The 20,595-nt window shown below is 39.3% G+C and overlaps 2 protein-coding genes across 3 annotated transcripts; both read left to right on the top strand.

The window, feature by feature from the left end:
- Positions 1-475: 475 nt before the first annotated feature.
- On the top strand, positions 476-10,605 carry LOC121885898 (protein GPR108-like). Its single transcript, XM_042395719.1, has 18 exons — positions 476-1,086; positions 2,217-2,336; positions 3,308-3,358; positions 3,579-3,670; positions 3,773-3,855; positions 4,061-4,260; positions 4,335-4,397; positions 4,492-4,593; positions 4,670-4,803; positions 5,874-5,949; positions 6,055-6,128; positions 6,221-6,338; positions 6,436-6,566; positions 7,233-7,276; positions 7,367-7,416; positions 7,903-7,986; positions 8,638-8,759; positions 8,888-10,605. The coding sequence occupies exons 1-18, from the start codon at positions 991-993 to the stop codon at positions 8,973-8,975; spliced, it is 1,728 nt and encodes a 575-aa protein (XP_042251653.1). The 5' UTR covers positions 476-990; the 3' UTR covers positions 8,976-10,605.
- A 1,859-nt stretch (positions 10,606-12,464) lies between these two features.
- On the top strand, positions 12,465-19,292 carry soul5l (heme-binding protein soul5, like). 2 transcript variants are annotated; one of them, XM_042389814.1, is made up of 7 exons: positions 12,465-12,584; positions 13,435-13,494; positions 14,168-14,249; positions 14,374-14,494; positions 14,591-14,730; positions 16,191-16,354; positions 17,353-19,292. In XM_042389814.1, coding segments are annotated over exons 1-7 (1,059 nt in total). In that variant the 5' UTR covers positions 12,465-12,582; the 3' UTR covers positions 17,843-19,292. The 2 variants fall into 2 exon arrangements, with proteins under 2 accessions (XP_042245748.1, XP_042245749.1); XM_042389815.1 differs by lacking the exons at positions 12,465-12,584; positions 13,435-13,494 and adding an exon at positions 13,505-13,812.
- The last annotated feature ends 1,303 nt before the right edge of the window (positions 19,293-20,595 follow it).

Here is a 20,595-nt window from a genome sequence, read left to right as displayed (position 1 = left end):
AACATATTCATAGATTCTGAACTATTAAATGAGGAGTAGATGTCATTTTAACTAGGTATCAGAACTTTTTAGTGGAAAACCATATCAAATACATATTATTTTTCTTTTTTCTTTTTATATATGTTAAAACATCTCTGATAATGTAAAAATACAAAACAAAGTAAAAAGGATAAGGTGTACAAAAGTAAAACTTCTTTCTTTTTTTTAATTTATTGATTTAAAATTTGGCATGCAAAATATAAAGATTTAAATCAAAAACACAAATTCTGTCAGTATTTTTCTTTCAGGGAAGATAAAACAGCCCTTTAATCCAAAAATAACTTCCGTTCCACGTGTCAAACATGTCAAACATCATATCTGCAGACATGGCAACCGGCAGGCTCCATGGTTTCATCCGACGTGGAGGGTCACTCACGTGAACACTTTGAGCCGGAAGTTCACTGTCAAAGCTGAACCACGTGACCCCAGCTAGGACAATTAGTACAAGGTGCAGTCAGGACTTCTGAAGTGAAAAACTCCGTTCTTTGACAGAAAAATAACACACAACCAGGGGTTGTTCATACAGAAAGCGTCTATAAATCACAATTGTTCAGCTCTCGTAACTTTTGGTGCACGATATCGCCTCTTGAATCATAAATGTGGCAATTTAACGGATGTAAGCCTACAGCGGATGACGTTTCTGTCCGTACCTTGATGAATGTTTGGGTCCTTGTTCAACACCAGGAAGCGAGCTCTTGCCATCTACAAGCTAGCTGTTACCGTACGCGATGAAAGCACAAAAGAATCGGAAAACATTACATAAATGGATATAATTTGATATTACGACGTAATTAAAGAGCTGATACACGGAGTTTAAAGATTAGCATCACTGTAACTCGCCTCGTTTACGGTTTAGACTGCCAGCTAGCTTGCCATTGAGCCATCTGGTAAGATTGTCGCTCGCTAACATTAGCAGTCAGTTGCCGTTAGCAGGTTGGTTACTGCCTGGGGATGGCTGTGGCACACAGAGGATGTGTCGTGGCTGGATATTTATTCCTATTTCTTCTGGCTGGATGCAAGGCGAGGATACACAAGCTCGCCCTAAAGGTAAGGCGACTGTCTCAAACTAGAGCTGTGTTAGCTGGGGAGCTAACATGGAGAGTACGCTGGTTCCCTGACGGCGTTTTATTAGCTAGCTTGTATGTTTTAGTTAGCTGTAGAATATAAAAAAAATAGCTTTAAAAAGAGTATTGTTTGGACTTACTGAATGTGACAGTAATCTCTGTAAGCAGTTCTATTTAAATAATGTGCTTACTTTACTGTTGATTGTTTTTAGCTCTCGTATGTTCTTGTTCCTGTTTTTAGTAATATTACTATTCTTCTATTAATTGTATTCTGTATTATTAAGCTTTTTTATTTAATTGTGGTAATTTTACATCACTGTCTCCCTTGGTTTTGTTGTATGTAAAGCACTAAGAAAAGTGCTATACAAATAAAGTTTATTGTTATTATTATTATTATTGCTAATATTATTATTACTATTACTACTATTTTGACCAAATGTTAAACTCGCACATCAAAATTCTTAAGCAAAAAGCCAAACCATTCAGAGCTGACTGTCGATATCAAACAGTACATTTCTTCTATAGGTTATCTGAATGTATCAACAAAATAGCTCTTTAAACATGTAACTTTACAAGCTTTATAAGTTAACTAAAAAAAAATTCTATCTAACAGCCGTTAACATTGTGTAACATCGGCTTTTCATTAGTTTTACACAACAACACGCAATACCATGTTTGTTTCATCCTCTGACACTAAAGCTGATTAAATCCTTTAAACAGCTTTATTGATACAAGTTTATAACAAGGTTACGGCACCTTGTGTATACAACTTGTGTCTACAAACATGCCAGTAATTATTATTTAACTATTTCTTTTTCTTTTGTTACAGCCTTTAGTCCCCCTGGCGTTTTTGTATGCATAAGTTGTACACACAAGGTGCTGTAAACTTGTTGTATACTTGTATAAATAAAGAAGCTGTTTAAAAAAAAAAAAAAAAAAAGCCTCAGTGTCAGACGATGAAACAAACATGGTGTTGTGTGTTTTGATAATATAAAACTTATTTTAAAGAAAAGATGAAAACACAATGTTAACAGCTGAGTTGTAAATGTTACCCATCTGAACAGTTTTTTTACAAACAGCTCAGCACTTTTTAATTTGTTCTTTTTTCCCCAGAATGAAACTCGGTTTGTCGTCCACCTCAACACCTTTGGTTTCTATGCTAATGGGACTCTAGATGTCAGCCTGCTTTCTCTGCGCCTCCCAGAACAGCTGGTGAACTACAGCAAGTACCCTGTAAGAAGTTTGTTTGTTTGTTGTGTGTGTGTGTGTCGTACACTTTGTACAGGTGCAGATGTATTTGAAAGAGTCGCCATCACTTGTGAGTTGTAGCTACAATTAGGGATGCGCCAGTATTAAAATTTACATCAAACATCAAAAACAGTTAAACTCTGTATACAAAAGGAGGTTGTTCAAAGTTTAAAGGTGACATATTGTAGGAAGGGAGGTTTACATTTCTTTTTTGATTATAAAGCAGGTCTAAGTGCTATATAAATAAAGTGAAAGTATCAAAACGCGCAGTCCACAGAGAAATGCAAGCAGGCTATATTTAGAAACTGTGCCTTTAAACGCGCCATTTGGACTTTCATAAGCCTGCGATGTCACAACTATATGCTCAGCGTTTCCCCTACCATTGCCTTGGAGGGGCAGACCGCCCTTCCTGAATGAAACAAAATATGTTTGTTTATGTTATTTATGGTATGTATGTGCACTTGTTTCATTTCAGCTCAGTGTGAGCGCTCTACTGCATTTTGCTGTCATTTATGGTCGCGCTAGTTTCTCTTCTCTCCTCTGCTCTCTGTGTGCTGCAATCCATTATCTTGAAACTTGGGATAACTTCCGTTTTATATTAAGACCGTTTTGTCTTGAGTTTTTTTAAAGTGCACTACTGTTGGTCCTGCCCATGAGGTAATTTATTGGATTGGTGATTAAGTATTTCCAGCAGCAGTGAAATATCATGGCAATTGAACAAGAAAATCATCAACTAGTAGACAGAAAACAACTTTGCTTTCTAGCTTGTGAGATGAGTAGTTTCACTCGGTCATTGGTACTTAGTGGAAAACACTGAAAGTTTCTTAAATGGAGCCAGAGTTATGTTGCGTGGAGGGATGTACGATATATTCAGTTGTGAACTGGCCACACAGAGTAAAATATGCTACGTACTGGAAGTCATGTGCTTCATAATACATTCATACTACTCTCTTTAGGTTGGTTTCAGCCTCTCCAGATCACGTGTGAGTGGAGTCCTGTCCTACACAGTGAGTACATCAGTTCATGAATATACCATTACACAGGGTTATTTTCAGACTTGTTTAAATTAGTCTCACTAGTATGCTTTCAAGGAAAACCTTTGTCACATGTCATCAGATTATTGATATGAAGGGTAGGTTTAGTGGTGAAATCTGCTTTGAGCTGTGTAAATATGATTGTTTAATGACTGTTTGTTCTGTTTTTGTTTTTGTTTTTTTAAATGTCCAGGCGGAGGAGACGGAGACGTGCCCGCTCACTTTCACAAAGTCAACCAACAATGAGCCACTCATTCTTTTTCTTATTGATGTCAGCAACCTCAGGTTTGTAATTTTCAGCGCCGGTGTTTTAGAAGTGTGCATGACTGTGCTCTAACAGTCTGATGTGAAGGTTAATGCTGTCCTGACTGTGGTGTGTTTGTGTAGTGTCAATGTAAGAGCACTAGGTGACCAAGACAACACCTTGAGAGCAAAACTGAAGGCAGAGATGCCACCTTCCAAAGACAAAGGTCAGTGTCGCTCACACTTAACAACTGATACAAAACCCTCCAGCATTTTACTTCCCAGTTATTTTTAAGTGCCAGAATAATGGCAGAATCTTTTTTTAATCACTGCGCTGTATATCCTGTGAGAATTTAAAAATAGCTCAAGTTCACGACCATTCTCTTGAGGCCAAAGAACATGACAGGGAGCTGGTTGTTTGTGTCCTTTTAGGTCAGAGGAAAAGGAGGGCTGTAGATCCTCAGCAGCCTACTGAGAAAACAAAAGTGGGTAAACCATCAGATGATGCAGCCGGGCCAGAAAAATTAGATGAGAAACCAAATGGCAGTGTGGATCAGAACAAAGCAGAGATAAAAGAAGAAAAGACAGAGGTTGCAGTAGAAGCTAAGAAAGTGGAGGAAAATGAATTCCAGGTAAGAGTTGTTTATCTTTTTGTGCTTACGTGATTTATATACAAAATCACTTTCTAACCTGTATTTGCCTCTAGCTTGGGAAGACCAACCAGCTGACTTTAGCTTTGGAGAAAGTCAACGGCTCCTACAACTTCAGAGTAAGTACATCTTTTCTTTTTTTCCCCCCCGATCTCAAGCAACGTTCGATTTGAATTACGTCGCATGAAATTTTCTCTGTCCCTTCTCCCACAGTTCCACATGGAGGTCGGGTTGCTGGCCGAGGGTCTGTACAATTTCAACTTCCACTACTGTCAGAACATGGTGCCTGGAATCGACCTGCCCTACTCGTTCACCGTAAGCGGAACGTCCTTCTGGCCGTACATGCGTACCCAGGTGTGTGCATGTGTTAACCTGAACGTATCCTCTGCAGGTGGAAGTGACAGAGAAGAATCCAGGAGGCTACTTGTCTGCGGCAGAAATCCCCCTCTCTCGCCTTTACATTTGCATGGCCGGAGTCTTCTTCACCGCCGCCATGATCTGGGTGTACACGCTCATGAAGCACAGGTACACACGCACGCAGGCTCATAATCATTGCTGATTCTTACCGCTTCCTTATTTAAAAATGCCAAAACACTTTGGTTTTGCACATGCAACGTGTGGTGTGGTATCTTGCAAACTGTTTTTTGTGCATTTCCTGTGAAACTGTTGTGAAATGAAATGAAACGCCACTTCCCCCAAAGTCAGAGCGTAACTACTGACAAGAGAAAAGTCTGTTAAAAACCTTATTAGCTAAGACAACGGACACATCCTCATATCAGTAACATCAGTCGTGAACTGGGAAGGAAGAAAAAAAAATTATCTACTTGGTAACACTTTACTTTAACCGCCCTATTCAATATCTATAAGCAGTATATAAACATTTAATAGATGGTTTATACACATTTGAACACATTTCCCTGTTGTTTCAGTGACACTCGACCACTGCTTCTCCTTCTCTCTCTCTCTCTCCTCTTCTTTAAAATGAGTCGGGAAGCCGTCAGCAAAGCCTAACTTAACGTTTAACATTATCAAAAGAAGAGAAATATCATCCTCTCTTCCCAGTAATGTTTTTGTCCTACTTCATGGCAGGGTTACAGCTCTAATCAGTCTGATCTGGCTATGTTTGTCCACCGCAGAGTTACATCACGTTTCTCCAAAAGTTGATTCTGGTTTAACTTTCTCGCTGCAAGCCGCTGCGGTCCCCACCCCCGCAGCCTAAACGCACAACCCGTCTGCTTCCGGCTGGCTACCTGAGGCTGATGCTGCGTGCACATTGAAATCATGATAGGAAAAAGAAAGTCTCTCAATGAAAAAGCTTAAAACAAACTGCCCAAAACAAGCCAACGAGACACAGCAGCGAAACAACACATGTTTGAAACAGCTGCTCTGTATTTTGAAATGGTCAATACAATTCAGTAAATACTGAAGCTGCCTGTTTCATTACTTTATAGGCATGTAATAAATATAGAAATGTTAATTAGACAGTTGTGATCACTGTAAGCGGTTTCCATTGTAATTACCTCCATCATCTTAAAAGGCACCAACTCACCGGTACATAAACAGTTACAACATTTTCCCCGTGTTCTTGTCTACAGGTACAGCGTGTTTAAGATCCACTGGCTGATGGCAGCACTGGCCTTCACCAAGTCCATTTCACTGGTTTTCCATAGTGTAAGTGCACCATCACCACAGATGGACTAGTCTGTTCTGTAATCGTTCATGGTTGTTTTAGGCTTTTATAGTGATGTCTTGTCTTTTTTCTGCATTCTCTCTCAGATCAACTATCACTTCATCAACACTGAGGGGCATCCTATCGAAGGCTGGGCTGTCATGTATTATATCACACATCTGTAAGTACAATTTCACAGGAATGTGAAGTTATTTAAGAGTATATTATGATATGTTTTATGTGTAAATGAGTTTGTGTTGATATACTTTCCAGGCTCAAGGGGGCTCTCCTGTTCATCACACTGGCACTGATCGGCACCGGCTGGGCTTTCGTTAAATACATCCTGTCTGACAAGGAAAAGAAGATCTTCATGATTGTCATCCCTCTGCAGGTGTGTGTGTGCATAAAAACAGTAGTTGTGTATGTGTGTGTGATTATTTATAGTCGTGGAGTTTGTTCTGTTGACTCACTCACCTGTTCACCTCCAGGTCCTGGCTAATGTGGCCTACATCATCATCGAGTCTACAGAGGAAGGCTCCAGTGAATACGCTCTGTGGAAGGAGATCCTCTTTCTGGTCGACCTCATCTGCTGCGGAGCCATCCTTTTCCCTGTCGTCTGGTCAGTGTGTGTCTGGGTGTGTCTGTTTCCATTAAAACAAATCAATAATAGGAAAATTGGAAAGTGGAGTCAAGACTAGTTTTGAGACTTGTGTGTAAGTAGCTTGCTGTTTCTACAGAGGTTAGTTGAGATAAGAGGATTTTTATGGCAAAAATTTCAATGTGTTTTGTGTGTGTGTTGGGGGGTTTAACCTACTGACAGCGGTAGGAAAGTGATGATTATCTGGAGACCAAAATAAATGCAAGAAAGCACAATGTTGTGTGATGATAGGCTGGGAGAGTGGCGCCACCTGTGGTTTAGGTTCACCTCGTCTCATGAATAGTAATGAAAACAACAATTTGCAGTTAAAAATCTCCACTTGGGCGCAAACTGGTATCCTACTGGTTAAGACGCATGCCACATAAGACTCTCTCCTCTCACTTCCTGTCACCTCTCAACTATCGCTATCTAATAAAGGCATGACATGCACCCACAAAAATGTAAATATGTATTAAAAAAAGAAAAATAAAATTTACCAAACAAGTCAATAATAGATTTTACTGCAAATTTAACCTGGTAAAATGTTACATGGACCATGCACGCAAGTACATCCATGACGATACATATATCTTTGGTGTGTGAAGGCGAATGTGTTTGCACTTCTCAAACATTGTCTGTCTTTTACAGGTCTATCCGTCATCTACAAGAGGCCTCTAGCACCGATGGCAAAGGTAAGAATCCTGATCAATCACAGCCAAAAAAAAGTTTCATGAGTTGAATTTATTCATTTATTCATTTAATTTGGTTCATCTCTCCTTCAGCTGCCATGAACTTGGAGAAGCTCAAGCTCTTCCGGCATTATTATGTGATGGTAAGGAGATGAAGGAGTTCATCTCAACAACCCTTCATTCCTTCATCTGTACAATCTGACACATTACTAGATGGCCAGTGAAATTAATATTCCCAACAAATATTGCCTCAGATTGCATTGAATACCGTTGTAGGTGATGATTATGATGTTGCTGATATTGCTTTAAATATTTTTTTTAACGAGACATGTATTTATTATCTGGCATCAAGCGTTATTCCTTTAGTAAATTATACTGAGTCACAGCATTTGGCAAGGCCACAGCAGGCTCCTCATTCAGCCGAGTCACTGCAGCAGAGACAGAACAAAAGCCTTGCAAACAACCCCACATACTGTTCGACCTTTTTGCTAATGCATATCATTAAAGCCGGTCACAAAGCCCTTTTTACTGAGCGTTAGCAACAAGATGGTCAGAGGAAGATTCACTTTTAACGCTTTATCCGATCAAGCATCAAACTTTTTTTTTCTTTTTGCTGTTTTTCTCTTTAGATTGTGTGTTATATCTACTTTACGAGGATCATAGCCATCCTGCTCAAGGTCACCATGCCTTTCCAGTGGCAGTGGTGCTATGAGGTAAGACAACGTAAACATTCTGGCTTCATTACTGAAACAACACTTGTTTATAAAAGGTCAAAGTCATCCTGTACCTTTCTCTGACTCAACAAATAAAAATACAATTCTTCACCCCAGAGGTTTGATAAGATATTAGCATTACTAGAGGGAGGCTCCACTCGTGTAACTCATGTATATTTTGTATATTCTATGAACATTAAGATGAAGTAGCTGCACTGGGAGTCAGAATTACATTAGAAGCTTGTCTCTCCACCATCTCTTACTTGACAAGTAGAGAAGATTCAACCTCTGTGGTGGGAGAATCTGCCCACGGTTCAGAGTGTGTGGTTGATTCTCAGTGGGATTGGTAGCGCTAGAAACCCTTTCACGTTTCATGGAGTAGTCAATAATTGCTTATTAGCAATGATTTTGAGCTTGTAGATCATAAACTGACCTTTTATCTCGTAGAATGACAATTAGCTCGCTGGTCGGGAAGAAAATAGTTTGTTTTGCTCAGTCGTTAATCGTCTTTTGGTAGCTGTGGAGCTACAAGCTAACTGTCAGCAGTTTTTACATTTACTATTAGTTCACATGTCTTAATAATCTTTCTTCCCTCCTGGCTGATACTCTTACACTCTCTCATCGCCCCTCCACTCCTCTCTGTTCCTTCAGTTTCTGGTAGAGGTGTCTACTCTGATCTTTTTCGTGTTGACGGGCTACAAGTTCAGACCAGCGTCCAATAACCCCTACCTCCAGCTTCCCCAGGACGAGGAGGACGTAGAGATGGATGAAGTGTAAGCATACACATTCTGCGTGAACCCACACCTTCGAATACCAGACTGTTTCTGTTTAGTAGTTAAAGTAATAAGTCGGTTTTCATGGATTCTGTCACTCAACTCTGTTGTTTTCTCCCCGTGTTCAGAGTGACCGAGTCAGGTGCACTGGAGGGTATTTCCAAAGTGAAGAAGACATCTAACGGACGCGAGCGCCAGAAAGAGTCCACCTTGTGAGCGAGAGGCTGCATAATTTGGGAGGGACCCACTAAACATCACCCCAGGCCCAGCTGGTACAAAAGGGGGTGCACATGGACCAAGGCTTCCCACCCCCCACAGTGACAGCTTTCCTTTTGAAACTCTTAAAGTGGTTGCAGTGGTCATGCCCACTGTCTGGCTATGCAAAAAAAAAAAAAAAAAAAAAAGACTAACTTTGTTGGACGCTCTCCATTTTTCCTTGGAACAATCCACCCAGAATCTCTGAAAGGTTTCAGGATGAGACGGGCTCCTGCCACATCGGAAGGGTGGAGGAACGGAAGAGAGCTCCGATGTTCTTTACAGTTTTTTCATTTCTTTCTTTTTCTTTATCTCACTCACTCTCTCTCTTTCTCTCTCTCTCTCTCTCTCTCTCTCTCTCTCTCTCTTGCTCTCCAAAGAAAATTATCATTTTAGAGAAAGACTTGCTTTTGGGTGTGTTTATATCAGCTATTTAAAAATGGTACTTCTGCGAGCCTATTAGCTGTATACCTTTTTGTGTGTGGTGTGAGTACACGTGTGTGTGGATGTCAGACAACACGAGATTCGGACACAATTGTGTTTCTCTTTTTTTTTCCTTTATCGGAGACGATAGCCCGTACTCAGGTAAAAGGCTAATCAGTATATTTAAAAAATTTAAGCAACACATTGTTTCTCTCTCCCACTATTCAGGGGTCAGTAATGTCCATTCGGTCATTATACAGTACAACTTCATCACCACGCAGAACAGTATATGTTACTTTTTTCTGATATAATTGATTTGTATATTGAAATATATGGATGTTAGAGGTTGTATATTTCAATATATTTACTTATTGCATATTGAAATATGTTATATTTCAGTATTATTGTTTATGTTGGAGAGGTGTAAGAGGTCCTTCCAGTTCATTACGTGGACCGCTGCTGTAATTTAGTGCTTTAGTGGTTGAGGTCAACTCCATCTCTGTGAATTCAGCCCAGATGGTAACATGTGGACCTCTTAATGAATAAACAGGTTTTTGGATCATTCTCTCCAATAACCAGAGCAGTGGCCCTAATTGTGTTCAAAGACTGCCTTTGTTTTTTTTTTTCCCCCTTTTTGGCCATTCTGTGCCAATCTGGGCAGAGAAGTGACCTAACTGATCATTTTTGCATTTGTCTGCTTTTGGTTTTACCTTTCTGCTCTTGATGTGAAGCTTATTTTATTAATTATTGACGACTTATCGGTTATGAAAGATCAGAAACGTGTGCAGCCGGGCAGGTAGATGGCCATTTGTAAATAATTTACGAGGGGAGGCACATAACACTTTCATAAGAACTGTGTAGAAGCTTTATAGACGGTGTTTCAGACAATAATGACACAAGTTCAATTTCAATTAAAGATTTTTTGATTCCTTTTGATAGATGGAGAGGAGAGTAAATGTGAGGAATCAAAGAAAGACTACTGAGATTTACCTACAGGCACTCCTGTGCAGGGATGACAGAGCTAAAACAGTGTTTACAGACTGTTGATGTGTTTTATGAGAGTAAACAGTCAGTAAAGGTTAGGAGAAGGTTTCCTGCTTGTTACAGAGGGCTGTTTGATGTCTATGTGAACTGTCACAATAAAGCTGGTGTTCTGGAAAAGTCTCAAATGAAGCAGTTATGTATATGTGTGTCTATGTGTATCTTGCAGTATTTTTTTTTTTTTTATCTCAGCCTTGTGTAATGAAATAGTCCAGCATTTTGGGTTTATTGGCTCTCCTTGTGCGAGTCTGCTGGTTGCTTGGCAACATCACAGTGATGAAAAGACTGTTGACCTGAAAGTTGCTGCACCCAGCCAAGAAATAGTCCTGCACATAAGCCCCCCTGTAAAACCAAAACATGCTGTTTTTAGACTTAATTTACATTTGTTTAACAGATTAAAGAAATGCTAAGCTAAGCTAAGCTATCCTTCCGTGTCAGTCTAACAGCTGGCTGTAGCTTCATATTTAACAGACAAATAAACAACAGCATATTCCCAAAAATGTCATACTAGTTCTTTCAAAGAGCATTTAAGCAGTTTCCATTTGCATAAATAAAGGACTCGCAACAGACATCTAAAAAAGATGGTCAAAATTGATTCAGCAGAGGCCGATAAATATATCCTGACCTAAAATAATGGGACCCTACACTTCCCATAATGCAACTATAGCATATTTTTGTTTAACCATCCCTTCCTGCTAAATGGCATTTTCTTTCAGAATTCACATTCCCAGTTTGTTATACAGACTTTCCATGAAAAATTTACTCTTAAAGCCCCAATACTAGATGACCCTGATGACATCATCAGGGGTTATTTTCTCAGATTTAAGTCATAACTCTGATTTCATACCCGCCCCAAAGTAAAAATGTGTTCATGTACATCAGGTATTTATGAAAAACAACAACTTAGGAAGCCATGAATCATACCTTTCCTTCCTTTTGGTCAATTACCTTTCACATCTATCTATCTATCTATCTATATATATATGTGTATATATATATATATATATATATAATAAATACTGCTTCCGTATCAGAGGGTATTTGGTCACTCAGTATAAAAAAATGTACTTTGGGTTACATGTTTTAACCCAAAATTTACCATAATTTACATCACAACTAGTAAACCATTAGGTATTTGAATGTATTGTTCTAATGCAGACAACAGCTGGTCTCCATTCATTTCAATGCAAAATGAAATAATGCTTACAGATTCTGGAAACTTGCTCGAGTTAATCCATCACAGTGAGCATCAAGTCTGCATTAATGTTTGTCAATGACATTAACATAAGTGAAGCAGGACAGACTTCTTCAACCAAACCTAAACTAAATGACCAGGCTACACAAAGATAATGCAACATTGCAAAACATTGGTGTTTCTTTAAATCAAGTATGCATTCAACAATTCATTGACAATACAATATTGTTGTACTCTATTATCTTAACTATTTAAACACAGGCCACTGTAGACCATAAACAGCCCATATCAGAGGAGCTGTAGGCCAGCAGTTCTCAAAATGGGGTCTGGGGTCCTTAAGGGGGTCCCCAATAAAAAGGGGAATCATTTATTTTTACTGCAATTCCATCTATAAGTAAAACAAACACAGAATATGTGACTATTTTTGTCATGTGTTTCATACATTTTCTGTTATATAAAAGGAAAAATACTATCAGATGGGGAACCCTGGGGCAAAATCTCACTCTATGGGGGTCCTTGATGTGAAAAACTCATAGCAACACTGCAGCAGTCTATACATTTGGGACTTCCTCATCTTCATCCTCTAATATTTGCGTGATGCATCACAGAGGGCGGATTCTCGGTCAGACTTTCTTCTCACTGCTGCAGCGCTGTGGATGAACTCACAGCAATAACAGGCTCGTATCACCTGTCCAGTATCGGTCCAGTAGTTTTGCAGCCTGGTGGCAGCTCAGCCCCGCCCTCCAGCGAGCGGCAGGCGGACACTGGTGCTCACTGCAGTCCGGCGCCTGTCAGTGTGCAGCAGACTGCAGTCTCCATCACACTCCTCCCTGCGCTCCCCTCAGCAGGTGGAAAGGACGGACACACACACACTCACACACACACGCACATACACACGGAGCCGGGACAATGTGAGTATGAGCTCTCGGGTATCATTATTTAGATGAATATCAGAAAAGTAGATTGTTAGACATTTTAAAAGGAATGTTAGATTATAGCTGCTGCTTATTTTCGCGACTTTTCTGCGGCGTCATGGGCAGGTAAAGTTCATGTTTGCGTCATTTTCCATCGGTTATACGTGCATGCAGGGAAATCTGAGCTTTTTTACTCAATATTTTTACAAGCTGCTATAACAGATATGCAGAAATATAAATAGAGCTACATTTTAAGGGATTGTGATTCATCCCATTCTTAAATAGGCTAACCTTCATTTTTTCCTTTTAGAGTCTTAAATCGGGTGTTTGCTTATAAGTTCTAATATCAAAAGACTATAATGCGGTTGTGATGAGTTACTGAACGCTGTTGTTTCATGACCTCAAAACGTCTTTGCTTTTGTGAAGAACAGAGCTTCATGATGCAGCACATCTCTCCCTCTCTCCCCTCAAAGAGCAGGAAAACGTGTCCCATTTCATCTCTGCAGTGCAATGCACCACACCGAGGCGCATACTGGCACATACACACTCAAAGCTTTTTAAAAATCTGCCAGTCAAACAAGATTAAAGATTTTTTTTAAAATCCTTTTTTCACTGCACAATATTAACTAAAATATTGTTCTTATGTAAATATATGTTCTCTTTTTTGTGAATACAGTCTCAAAACACTTGCCTTTGCCTAGTAGCTTGAACACAGACTCATTTATTTTCTTGTTTCTTATTCATTTGGATATTTGTGGCTGTGTTTATCCCTGCTACAACTTGACAATCCTAAATGTAGTTTAAATGAGGAAGCATGATATGTGTGTGTGTGTGTGTCCTTCCTCAGGGCTTTCATCCCAGTCTTGGCGATGCTGGCCTTAGTGGTCTCAGTTGAAGGAAGCGTTGGGTAAGTCGACATACATAAATAGAGGGATATAGATGTACTTCAAGGCTGAAAGTATTAACACTGCACATTATTACCCTGCAATAACAGCCTCCTCCCTTCTGGGAAAGGCTTTCCACAAGATTTTGGAACCTGGCCGCAGAGATCCGCTCCCACAATAGCATGAGTGAAGTTGATACGGATATTACATTTTACTTTTGACATACAAAGCATCACGTGGTCAGGTCAGGTAGTTGTTGTGCCCGCTGACCACTGGGAGGAGCCTCGGGTCATCAGAGAAGGGACTTTTGGTTGTTCCAAGGTCAAGGCTGAAAACTAAAGGTGATCATGCTTTTGCTTTTGTTGTTGCCCCCTGAACTCTGGAACAGCCTCGCATTAAGTATCAGGGAATCCAAATCAGTGCACATCCTTTAAAAGCATCTTAAAACCCATTTGTTTTCTTCTTTTTCCTTTTACTTAGTGGGTTATACATTATCATATATATTTTAATAAATTATCTTTTCTGTCTCTCTCTGTCCCCTTATGCACTTTGTGACCTCTGTTTTAAAAAAGTGCTATAAATATATTTTATTATTTAGCTTAGCTGAAATCATGAAAAGCTGCCCCAGACCAAAAAAAAAAAATCCTGTCCACATACTTTTGGCCATGTACTGAATTAAAAATCACTCTGTTATAGACCGAGTACCAACACCAGCTTTTGCACTGAGTCAAAGGAGTGTCTTGAGTATGAGCTGGTCTGCAAAACAGATGAATATGAGGTGAGTGAAACTGTCAACTAGCACTCAAACACACTTTACATGCGCATCAAGCTCTTATTTCTCACACTGTCTGGTTCTCTTTTCCCCAATGTGTGTGTGTGTGTGTGTGTGTGTGTGTGTTTAGGTGCGACACTACAGCCCCACTCGCTGGGTATCTACAGATGCTGAGGCCTATTTCATGGGAGTGGGAGCAGCTATGGCCTTCAGGAGACTTTTCCAGTACATCACCGGAACCAATGAAGGAGGTAAAGACGGGACAGAGGTGGAGATTCATTTCATTGTATGTGTGTGTGTGTGTGTGTGTGTGTGTGTTATCCTGTGTCTGTATGTGTCCTCTGCAGGCGTCCAGATGGAAATGACCGCACCTGTCCTGGTCAAGATCCCCGAGGAGACAAAGATGTGGGAGCCAGCTATTTACACACTCAACTTCCCGCTGCCCGCAGCCTATCAGGACAAGCCGCCCGCACCCACCAACGACAAGGTGAGCTGAGCCCGACGGGTGCAGAGAGACGTGGCGATTTCATTTTTTTTGGTTAGCTGCCCTTGTCTGTCATGAGGTCAAACGCTTTTATCTCCCCGGTGCCTGTGAGTAATTCGATCGTTGATTTTTGTTTCAAGATCAATAAAGACCATTGATGGATATAAAGTAGGCTATTTAGTGCAGCTGGCTCCGCTGCTGCTCTCAGCAGTTTGGAAAGATATCGCTGGCTCATGAAGGTATCAGCGTTCTCAGTTTATCAATTTATGATTCCATTATTCAAAGTCTGAGCAAATCTACATTCTTGATCTATTTCATTCATTTGAGATGGTCTATAAATATCCACAGAATGAATAACTTAAATATATTAAGTCCAGTGTTCGCAGTTGGTCTACTGGGGTTTTATGTTTTAATGATTTATGACAATTAATTTCACAGTTACAGTTGTCTACATCCAACAATGACTGCACTCTGTAACTTTTCTTTTATTGTAATCAATCATTTCTTCCTTCTTGTCCAGTCATGTTTCAGCACTGTGCTTCCATTAGTGGCTGTGACTGACTAACCATTCATCAGCTTAATTAGCTATTGCCAAATATATTAGACTACATCCAGTAATTATGCTAATAATACAGAACGTGTTGCGTATTCATCTTTTACTTCAACAACTGACACTGGTTTAAGTTATAATATATCTTTTTAAGTCATCATATACTATTGCAAACATTAAGGAAATAGTTTTCTCATCCCAAAGGCAGTATCTTTATTCTGTTTATTTGTTAACATTCATTTTAATATTCATTCTGTTTGGTGGCTCTTAACTGTGAGCTCAGGGTTTATTTTCCATCTGCAAAATGTATCTTGAATTAAAATAATGACTTAAAACTCATCACACATGACTCAAATAACTATTTATTTAAACATCTGTTCCTGCACTTAGTTTGAGTTTAAAATACTGGATCTTCTTTAACAGATTGAGTTTATTATATAAGGAAAATTCAAAGACTATCTGTTAAATTTTTATATAGAAAACCTTACAATATATTTCCTTAGTTTTTACAACTGTGTGCTATACTCATCAGTAAAAACCTCCTAATTCCAGTTTTGGCAGTTTTCTCACTTGCAACCATAACAGCTTTGTGGTGAAGACTTGAGCTGCAGTTTTACTGTGAGATACTGTCTCCAAAAATATCATGCTGTGTTCAAATGATTTTAAAAAAAGTCCAATCTTATCCCTTGAATTGCAATTACAAGAACTCTGAATCTTGATCATTGATCTCACATCTTCTAATTTGCGTCTGGGGTCCAGACGTTGCATACGGTTGTGCTTGCACATCTGTTTGGAGTAGTATTTTGTGCTGTGTCACCTGCTGCGCTTCTCTTCTCTGCAGTCTCTACTGTGATACAGCAAAGTCCCTAATGCAGTAAGCATCCCTAACGCTGACTCTGTGTCTCCTCCACAGCTTTATTTCACTGAGATGCCAGAGATGGACGTCTATGTGAGGAGTTATGGCGGCTGGATGCTGTCAGTCACCTCCAGGCTACATGCTCACCTGCTGATTAAAGAACTGGAGAGAGTTCGAGCTTCCTACAACCACAGCTACCACTATGGAGTCGGATATGACAGGTATTAAAATAAACAGACAAACACATCCTTGTTTGATCTGTAACTTTTGAAGATCAACACATGAACAGTGTGATCTTATATTTAGCACATATAACACTACCTAGCTCTACACTACACTGCAATACAAACTGTTTCTGTATGTCCAAGTCTTTTACATGGATCATCAACTGATGAGGATGCTGACTTTTTACCTGGGACATGTGGCTTTAACCTTAGTCTTTTAGCATGTTATGTATGTAGGGTGACCTATTTTATCATTGTGTGAACTAAACCTCCCCACAAACAAATCTTAGTATTGACTATAATATTTTATATTTTAGTCAATGTATATCAATAACAGAGCAGAGCAATTAATAAGTGTACAATAAAACTAAATTATGAACTCAATACCTGCAGGACGTTTGTGTAAAACTGACAATTCAGATGAAATTTCTTACACAATTCTGTTTGTATTTTATTTTTAACTATCATACATACTTAATAGGCTTCTTTTTTAAGCATTCAATGTTCTCTTCTCCCTGACGCTTGGCCCATGTTCCATTAACGTTTTTAAGTGTGTACCTTTGTGATGCAGAACTAGGCTATTTAGCTGGCTTGCTACACTAATTTAGCAGAGAGTGAAGGCTCTGTTATACGGTTTGTGCCTTCATCCTCACATTTTTTAAGTTTATATCTTTATTTTTCTAAATTATGATATCAACTTTAAACAATAACCATTACTTGTAGTTCTATTCTTCACAGAAATTACTTAAAGATGCAATAAATGACATTGAGCCTCACTGGATGTCAGCAACCAACTATTTGCTGTGGAAAGATATAGAGGAGTAATGGTGACCTGAGCAGTGAATAAAGTCACACTTCCTCTGTGTGTGTTGTTATCCGAGCTTCTCTGTTCTTTGTTTTGGTAGATGTTATAGTGGCATTTCTAACTGTCATGTTTGTCTTTCTCACTCTTTCCTTGTGTTTGGGTGTTTGTGTGTTTGTGTGTTTGTGTGTAGTCCCTTGAAGCTTCTGAACAGACACAATGAGGTGTGGTATGTTGCCGAGGGGGAGCCAGTTTGCACAGATCCACGAGAACCGACCCCAGCACACACACCTCGGCCAACTCTGACCAACTCACCCACAGGCTCTCCATCTGACCCTCTCCCACACACACTCTCTGATTCACCCTCAGTCACTCCCTCCAACATGTCCTCATACACATCAACATCCAACTCCTCAGGCACGCCCTCTGACACACCCTCTCTCCCGCCGTCTGATGCCCCTCCTAGTCCTTCATCCCACCTGCCATCCCAGGCTGCGTTCAGCCATGCCCCAACCACCGCCCAGATCCTGGTGGACCCAACAACCAACTCCTCTGATCCCGTCTCTGTGAGCCCGTCCCTTGAGCCCCAGGGTGACGCTGCCGTGTGGAACAGCACAGCGCACAGCTCTCTGGACACACAAGCTGACAGTAATCCTATGGTCGAGCCAGATGACGCTCACTAGAAACCTGCACCTTTGATTTAAACAGCAATTCCAAGTATATTAACATGGAAGCTATAAATAGAAAGGAAACTGCAGAGTTGTGGCAAAAAGATGAGTGAATGTGTGTGATAGATGAACTTGCTGTTCTCTTCCCTCCCTGTGTATTACACCAACTCCTTCTTATGGCACTTAATGTTTAACTATATGTTCTACCACAGCTTTGCACCTGCAATCTTGTATCAGCAAACACATGCCTATCCTCTTTGTCGTTCTAAGATTATCATACTGTTGCATCATAGAATTAAGTAAAATATATGTATTAGTTAGAAAAATTAGAATTCAGAGTAATTGTGTTGATTCATCTAGCTAACACTGAAGGCAGGAAGAGACGCCCTTTAACATCAGTTCAACCCAAAAGCTAACTTAGTAACTTATAAATAAAATCTATCTGTAATTAATAAGTGAAGTGTTTACTGGGACTAACTACACTGGGCTGTTATATCAGAGGACACTTAACTTGATCTTACTGTGTTCTAGCTACTCTTGAAAATGGAGTTTGATGCTGTTAATCAGTGATTCTGTAAACTTTCTCTGTTGCTACTTTCCAGCCATAACATCCTACAAGCTTCTGCTCTCTGTTTAGCTTCACGTCATTTATTTTCATGATATACTGTATGTGGCAGCATATTGGTGATTCATTATAAATTAAGTGTGATTATTCACTGGGATCTTTGTGGTGTGGCCTTAAACCTACGTACTGATACTGTAAAGTTCTATATAATTTACAAAATTCCCAAATGTAATTTTTATCCTGAATCCAATCAACCCACTCCTATTTTATGCTCAAAAGTGCCTGTAAACGAATTGGCCATATCGATTGCAATAGAGTTGCATAAAGTTTGCATCTGGTGTTCTAGCAGCACACGGTGGATACAAACACTGTGACGTGAGGTCAGCAGTGATCTGAACACATTTCTGCTGACTGTAAAGAGTCTTAACAGTTGGAGGCAGTAATGTGCTGAAGTTTGACGTTTATTCTCACAGTTTAAGTTTTAAAACCCTTAACACTCAACATTTTTGTCAGGTCTTAAAGGATATAAATAATTAGATTTTTGCACACTGTAGAAAATAGTGTCCTAACTCAGTTCTGCCATAAGGTTAAAACTTGGACTCACTTTTCTGTGTATCTATACCTAGATAGTCAGTCCAAAACAATTACTAAGCTTAATTTTTTAGCCTAGGTGTGATCGTGTTCTGCTAACTGTTTGCAAGTGATCATGTAGTATATTTCAGAAGCTACCCAGAGTCTAAATGTCGTTGGACTGCCTCAAAGATCCCAAAGAATCATGCCTGATCAACCAATGCAATAATGATTACATCAGTTAGCACATGTCATTCTCTATCTATGCGTCTCTGAGCTACATATTGTATGTTCTGAGGAAGGTGCATTAAAAATCCATCCCAAACTCTTGTTGGGCTCAGTGTATTATTTAAAGGTTTGGATTAAATTTACTTTCAGAGCACACCCTTCAATTTTTTTGCTACTACATATGTGTAGACATTTGAAAATTACTTACTTTGGTGAGTCTGACTGATAAGTTGGCCAGGCCGATATCAACCCTTTATAGACACAGTGTATGTGTATAAGTCATCTGATAAATGACAAGAACCTGAGGTACAGAAATGCAAAACATATCGGGGAGAACGGGGTAACATGAGCCACTTTTTACATTTGATGATTTTACTGCAAAATGAAAGTGTATTTCTTTCAAATAATAGTAACTATATATACCTCAGGTTGTTGTGTACTCATGGAAATTAAAACAAGTTATCTAATTATGGTTTTAGAACAATGACCCATCAAAAAAAGTTAGTCCAATGGCACAACTTACCCCAAGTTAGGGGTAAAATGATATAAAAACTGATATAAAAATTACTTACTAAGACACTTTATGCTGGCTTTTTCTTTAATGTGCCATCCATCTGTATGTACAGCATGTTTGTGTGTGGCTTAAACTTAACATCAATCAACAATTAGGTATTTATTCATCAACATTGTAGCACTTGTAACAGTGATCAAACATTAACATGAACAGGGTCTCTAGTCTCTAGAATATCAGAGAATATTTTTGGGGGTAAATTGAGCCTTTGACTGAACTTGCCCCAATGTCACTGGCACGTTTCACCCCATAACCTCCATTTTGACAAAACTGTTTCACACAGTGGTTCAGATCCACAGTTATGCTAAGTTTAGGACCTTGTTTTGTAGCTTACATTGACTTAAATTAACATGTAATAATGTCCAAAAACTATCTTTTTTAATTAAGATACAAGACTGATGAATTTAGTAACATGATGAATTCACTTTTTTTTTTGCTCTGTTTTGCTGACCACTCTGTGATCACATGATTACTTTTGTTTATGGTTACCTAGATAAAGGGGGTGGCTCATTTTACCCACTGACTCTATTTACCCCGTTCTCCCCTATGTTTTAAAACAGTGTTTTCATTTTATAGTTTGTCCATCAGAGAAGAGTGACAAGTTTTTTTTCAGCTGTTGTAAACCCTTCTCTAGACACACATCCAGGGCTGGCTCAAACATTTTGGATCCTTTTATCAGATTTCCCCTTTAACTAGTTAGCTATACTGTACTTAGAGACTATCACTTAAATAACTTGACTCTAATGCACTGTACGCTCCGGCACTACAGACTTAGCTAAGCTAATAACTTGTTAAATGGAGCTTTTTTAAACTGTTTGCAAAAGAGCAAACTAT

The sequence above is a fragment of the Thunnus maccoyii genome, chromosome 2 (assembly GCF_910596095.1).
Source record: "Thunnus maccoyii chromosome 2, fThuMac1.1, whole genome shotgun sequence".
Classification (NCBI taxonomy): domain Eukaryota; kingdom Metazoa; phylum Chordata; class Actinopteri; order Scombriformes; family Scombridae; genus Thunnus; species Thunnus maccoyii.
This window is presented reverse-complemented; position numbering and strand designations above follow the sequence as displayed.

Excerpts from the sequence above, each read along its gene's own strand:
- LOC121885898 (XM_042395719.1), top strand. The coding sequence starts at position 991 with ATGGCTGTGGCACACAGAGGATGTGTCGTGGCTGGATATTTATTCCTA. Across the intron at positions 4,594-4,669 it reads ACCTGCCCTACTCGTTCACC|GTGGAAGTGACAGAGAAGAA; the intron begins GTAAGCGGAACG and ends TATCCTCTGCAG. Across the intron at positions 7,987-8,637 it reads AGTGGCAGTGGTGCTATGAG|TTTCTGGTAGAGGTGTCTAC; the intron begins GTAAGACAACGT and ends CTGTTCCTTCAG.
- soul5l (XM_042389814.1), top strand. Across the intron at positions 14,250-14,373 it reads GCAAAACAGATGAATATGAG|GTGCGACACTACAGCCCCAC; the intron begins GTGAGTGAAACT and ends GTGTGTGTTTAG. Across the intron at positions 14,495-14,590 it reads CACCGGAACCAATGAAGGAG|GCGTCCAGATGGAAATGACC; the intron begins GTAAAGACGGGA and ends TGTCCTCTGCAG.